The sequence below is a fragment of the Oncorhynchus clarkii genome, chromosome 16 (genome assembly GCF_045791955.1).
Source record: "Oncorhynchus clarkii lewisi isolate Uvic-CL-2024 chromosome 16, UVic_Ocla_1.0, whole genome shotgun sequence".
Lineage (NCBI taxonomy): Eukaryota > Metazoa > Chordata > Actinopteri > Salmoniformes > Salmonidae > Oncorhynchus > Oncorhynchus clarkii.
This window is the reverse complement of record NC_092162.1, coordinates 11,458,878-11,464,877: the sequence shown is the minus strand read 5'-3', so window position 1 is coordinate 11,464,877 and position 6,000 is coordinate 11,458,878. Positions and strand designations below refer to the sequence as shown.

General features: G+C 45.1%; 1 protein-coding gene across 1 annotated transcript in view; it reads left to right on the top strand.

Moving 5' to 3' along the window:
- The window catches only part of LOC139367957 (NLR family CARD domain-containing protein 3-like), a 6,771-nt gene extending 1,545 nt beyond the window's left edge, over positions 1 to 5,226 (top strand). The window contains exons 4-9 of the mRNA XM_071106378.1: positions 1 to 1,703; positions 1,800 to 1,973; positions 2,115 to 2,288; positions 2,450 to 2,623; positions 2,706 to 2,752; positions 2,911 to 5,226. The exon at positions 1 to 1,703 is cut by the window's left edge and continues 80 nt beyond it. Of these exons, the coding sequence (XP_070962479.1) occupies positions 1 to 1,703; positions 1,800 to 1,973; positions 2,115 to 2,288; positions 2,450 to 2,623; positions 2,706 to 2,752; positions 2,911 to 3,440 (2,802 nt within the window). The 3' untranslated portion in view covers positions 3,441 to 5,226. The remainder of the gene's footprint in view (positions 1,704 to 1,799; positions 1,974 to 2,114; positions 2,289 to 2,449; positions 2,624 to 2,705; positions 2,753 to 2,910) is intronic.
- The last annotated feature ends 774 nt before the right edge of the window (positions 5,227 to 6,000 follow it).

Genomic DNA, 6,000 nt, shown 5'->3' with positions numbered 1-6,000 from the left:
AGCCACGGGAACAGAAAACTTCTCAACCAGATCTACACAGAGCTCTACATCACAGAGGCTGGAAGTACTGAGGTCAATAGTGAACATGAGGTGAGACAGATTGAGACGGCATCCAGAAGAACAGCCATACAAGAAACACCAATCCAATGCAACGACATCTTTCAGCCCTTCCTTGATCAATCCATCAGAACTGTGCTGACGAAGGGAGTCGCTGGCATCGGGAAAACCGTCTCAGTGCATAAGTTCATTCTGGACTGGGCAGATGGAAAAGCCAATCAAAATCTCCAGTTGATATTCCCTCTTTCATTTCGAGAGCTGAATTTGGTCAGAAAGAAAAGATGCAGTTTGATCGAACTTCTCAATGGCTTTTTTACGGAAACAAAAGAAACCGAGATATCAAACTACGACAATTATCAGGTGCTGTTTGTCTTTGATGGTCTGGATGAGTGTCGACTTCCTCTAGACTTCCAGAACAATGACATTCTCTTTAAAATAACTGAGTCAACCTCAGTGGATGTGCTGCTAACGAACCTCATCAAGGGGAATCTGCTTCCCTCCGCTCAACTTTGGGTAACCACCCGACCTGCAGCAGCCAATCAAATCCCCCCTGAGTGTGTTGACAAGGTGACAGAGGTAAGAGGGTTCAATGACCCACAGAAGGAAGAGTACTTCAGAAATAGAATCAGCGATGAGAACCTGGCCAGCAGAATCATCACACACATAAAGACATCAAGAAGCCTCTACATCATGTGCCACATTCCCGTCTTCTGTTGGATCTCGGCCATTGTTCTGGAGAGAAAGCTGGAGAAAGCAGGGAGTGGAGAGATGCCAAAGACCCTGACTCAGATGTACTCACACTTCCTGGCTTTTCAGGAGAAAGACATGGATCTCAGGCTTCAGGGAAGAGGAACACCTGACCCTGACTGGATGAGAAAGAGCATCATGTCCCTGGGAAAACTGGCTTTCCAACAACTGGAGAAAGGCAACCTGATCTTCTATGAGGAAGACCTGAGAGAGTGTGGCATACACATCGGCCAGGCATCGGTGTACTCAGGAGTGTGTACTGAGATCTTCAGCGAGGAACTGACCTTATGCCAGGGAAAGGTGTTCTGCTTTGTTCATCTCAGTATTCAGGAGTTTCTGGCTGCCCTGTATGTGTTTCTCACATTCATCAACGACAACGTGAATCTATTAGCCAAACAGCAATCATTTCTGAGACGTTTTCCATTCGGAAATTCATCCTCAACCAGCTTCTACAAAGCAGCAGTTGACAAGGCTTTACAGAGTGAGCATGGACACCTGGACCTGTTCCTCCGCTTCCTTCTGGGCCTCTCACTGGAGTCCAATCAGATTCTCCTACGAGGCTTGCTAACTCAGAAAACAAGTAGATCACAGACCAACAAGGAATCAGTCAAGTACGTGAAGGAGAAGATCAAGGAGAATCCCTCTCCAGAGAGATGCATCAATCTGTTCCACTGTCTGAATGAACTGCATGACCATTCTCTAGTGGAGGAGATCCAAAGCTACCTGGGCTCAGGAACTCTCTCTAGGGCCAAACTCTCACCTGCACAGTGGTCAGCTCTGGTCTTTGTGTTGCTGACTTCAGAAGAGGAGCTGGATGAGTTTGAGCTGAAGAAATACTCCAGATCAGAGGAGGGTCTTCTGAGACTGCTGCCAGTGGTCAAAGCCTCCAGAACAGCCCTGTGAGTACAACATCAGAAATCATCAGACATACACACTCTTCTCGCTCTGTCTGTTTAGTCAGGTAAAGACTTGTGTTTATGTATTCTATTTCCTAGACTGAATCGATGCAAACTCACAGAGAGATGCTGTGAAGCGTTGGCCTCAGCACTCAGCTCACACTCCTCACACCAGAGAGAGCTGGACCTGAGTCACAACGACCTACAGGATTCAGGAGTGAAGCTTCTCTCTGCTGGACTGGCAAGTCCACAGTGTAAACTGGAAACGTTAAGGTCAGCATTTCTGTGGTTTTACACCATGATCATTATTTTCACAATTAATGTAAAATCTGTGTTGTCTAGTATATTTTAGGAAAGCATCGATGTTTGTTTGTTATGTATGTCCCCTATTCATTTGATATATTTCCATTCTAGACTGAGGCGATGCAAACTCACAGAAAGATGCTGTGAAGCGTTGGCCTCAGCTCTCAGCTCAAACTCTTCACACATGAGAGAGCTGGACCTGAGTGACAACAACCTGCAGGATTCAGGAGTCATGCTGCTCTCGGCAGGACTGGGCAATCCGCACTGTAAACTGGAGGTTGTAAGGTGAGGGATTTCTAAACAATCTGGTTATACGAGTAAAAAACAAGTATATACATGTAATATATGTATAATATAATAATAATATTCATTTTAATATTGATAATATATATTCACCACTTTTAGAGGCAGCTAAATGTAGAAGGATTTTCTCTTTTTGTTTAAAGGTTGTCACTTTGTAGTGTCACAGAGGAAGGCTGTGCTTTGCTAGCCTCCTCTCTCAATTCCAACCCCTCACACCTGAGAGAGCTGGACTTGAGCTATAATTACCCAGGAGACTCGGGAGTGAAGCTTCTCAATGCTGTACTGGAAGATCCACACTGTCAACTTGAGAAACTTAGGTAACAGTGAATTTGGAAAACAAGGCTATTAACAGTTTGGGATTGAGTGAATCACAGCCCTGTTTTACTGCCTCTCTGACAGTGTGGAGTGCTGTGCTGAGTTCAGGATCAGACCAGGACCACAGAGATGTGAGTATGTACATTTTGTGTGTGTGTCTGTGTGTGTGTGTGTGTGTGTGTGTGTGTGTGTGTGTGTGTGTGTGTGTGTGTGTGTGTGTGTGTGTGTGTGTGTGTGTGTGTGTGTGTGTGTGTGCGTTACTTTACTATGAGTTTCATAATTTTTTCAGATGCCTGTGAACTCACACTGGACCCAAACACAGCACACAAAGAGCTCTCGCTGTCTGAGGAGAACAGGAAGGTGACGCGAGGGAAAGAGCAGCCGTTTCCTGATCACCCAGAGAGATTTGACTACTGGAGGCAGGTGCTGTGTCGGGAAGGTCTGGATGGGCGCTGCTATTGGGAGGCAGAGTGTAGTGGGAGGGCCCTGATGGGAGTTTCTTACAGAGGGATCAGCAGGAGAGGAGAGGGACATGACTGCTGGTTGGGACGAAACGCTGTGTCCTGGAGTCTGAACTGCTCTAATGACAGTTACACAGCCTGGCACAACGACAAGAGCACTGGCATAACCACCCCCTCTGTCTCTAACAGAGTAGGAGTGTATCTGGACTGGCCGGCCGGCACTCTGTCCTTCTACAGTGTCTCCTCTAACACACTGACCCACCTGCACACGTTCCACTCCACGTTCACTGAGCCCCTCTATCCAGGGTTTAGGCTAGGCTGGGTGGACTCGTCCGTGTCCTTGTGTCAGGTAGAATAGGCTCCCTGGAGAAACACCTGAGATTTCAGGGAGATTTACACTCATGTATTTGTGTGTAACATAGTTTAGAAAGGGATTATATTAAAGGGATCTTTTACAGTTGCTACATCTATTTTTAGACTTTTAAATGAGTTATATATACCCAATGATTATTGAAGATTATAAACCGGGTGGTTCGAGCACTGAATGCTGATTGTCAGAAAGCCATTGTTTATCAGACCGTAAACCACAGGTATGACAGAAGACTTGTTTACTGTTCTAATTACATTGGTAACAAGTTTATAATACCAATAAGGCACCCTCGGGTCTGTGGTACATGACACAACTCCTCGTTGCGTCGTGCTTTAGAACAGCCCATAGCCATGTAATATTGGCCATATACCACACCTCCTCAGGCCGTATTGCTTAAATATAACTTATAGATAGATGCCTCATGAGATTTCTTCAGCTGACGGAAACCAAGAATATGAGCTTGTTTTACTCCTTTGTTTGTGAACAATGCAAATGTAAACAAACACTGTATATCCTCAAAACGTGGTTAAAACTACACTGAACAAAAATATAAACACAACATTAAAGTGTTGGTCCTATGTTTCATAAACTGAAATAACAAATCCCAGAAATGTTCTATGCGCACAAAAAGCTAATTTCTCTCATTTGTTTTGCACAAATTTGTTTACATCCCTGTTAGTGAGCTTTTCTCATTTGCCAAGATAATCCATCCACCTGACAGGTGTGGCATATCAAGAAGCTGAATAAACAGCATGATCATTACACATGTGCACCTTGTGCTGGGGACAATAAAAGGCCACTTTAAAATGTGCCACAGATGTTTTGAGGGAGCGTGCAATTGACATGCTGACTGCAGGACTGTCCACCAGAGCTGTTGCCAGAGAATTGAATGTTCATTTCTCTACCATAAGCTTCCTCCAACATCGTTTTAGAGAATTTGGCAGTACGTCCAATCAGCTTCACAACCGCAAACCACGTGTAACCACGCCAGCCCAGGACCTCCACATCAACCTTACTGATTTCCTTATTTGAACTGTAACTCAGTACAATCTCATATTTTTGTTCAGTATATCATCTTGATGTCATGGATGTTCAGTCCCTGTATCCATAGCTCCATCCATGAGTTCGGTTGGTAATATTTCTCTAGCCCCACCCCTCAGCTGTTTACCAAATTAGTGGCGGGATAGCTACTCTGTCTTTCAAACTGCAGATTGCCCCTTTAACTGATAACCTTTAAATCTGTATCCACATTTGTGCTTGAAGCACACTAGACCTGACTGATAATGATTAAGGTCCATTCAGGTGATGATGAATGTGATGATATTTATCGATACATGAATGACAATCGGATTAAAGTACAGACTTTTAAACAAGCAAAAGTAATACTTTTCTTCAGTAACATTTTTTATTGGCTAGTGTTGGCTGTAGTAGCATGGCACAGCCAGCCCCTTCACCCAGCTCCTTCACCCAGCTGTCATTACCCAGCTCCTTCACCCAGCTCCTTCACCCAGCTGTCATTACCCAGCTCCTTCACCCAGCCCCTTCACCCAGCTCCTTCACCCAGCTCCTTCACCCAGCCCCTTCACCCAGCTCCTTCACCCAGCTCTTTCACCCAGCTCCTTCACCCAGCTGTCATTACCCAGCTCCTTCACCCAGCCCCTTCACCCAGCTCCTTCACCCAGCTGTCATTACCCAGCTCCTTCACCCAGCTCCTTCACCCAGCTGTCATTATCCAGCTCCTTCACCCAGCCCCTTCACCCAGCTCCTTCACCCAGCTCCTTCACCCAGCCCCTTCACCCAGCTCCTTCACCCAGCTCTTTCACCCAGCTCCTTCACCCAGCTGTCATTACCCAGCTCCTTCACCCAGCCCCTTCACCCAGCTCCTTCACCCAGCTGTCATTACCCAGCTCCTTCACCCAGCTCCTTCACCCAGCTGTCATTATCCAGCTCCTTCACCCAGCCCCTTCACCCAGCTCCTTCACCCAGCTCCTTCACCCAGCTGTCATTACCCAGGTGCCTTCAGAATGTTTTCACACTCCTTGACTTTTTCCACATTTTGTTGTGTTAAAGCCTCAATTTAAAATGGATGAAATTGAGATGTTGTGTCACTGATCTACCTACACACGACACCCCATAATGTCAAAGTGGAATTATGTTTTATTAAATGTTTACAAATTATGAAAAAATGTAAAGCTGAAATGTCTTGAGTCAATAAGTATTCAACCCTTTTGTTATGGCAAGCCTAAATAAGTTCAGGAGTAAACATTTGCTAAACAAGCAACATAAAAAAAATTATGGACACTCTGTGTGCAGTAATAGTGTTGAACATGATTTTTGAATGACTACCTCATCTCTGTACCCCACACATACAATTACTGTATCTGTAAGGTCCCTCAGTCGGGCAGTGAATATCAAACACAGATACAACCACAAAGGCCAGGGAGGTTTTCCAATGCTTCACAAAGGTCACCTATTGGAAGATGAGTAACAAAAAAAGTAAAGTATGGTGCAGTTATTAATTACACTTTGGATGGTGTATCAATACACC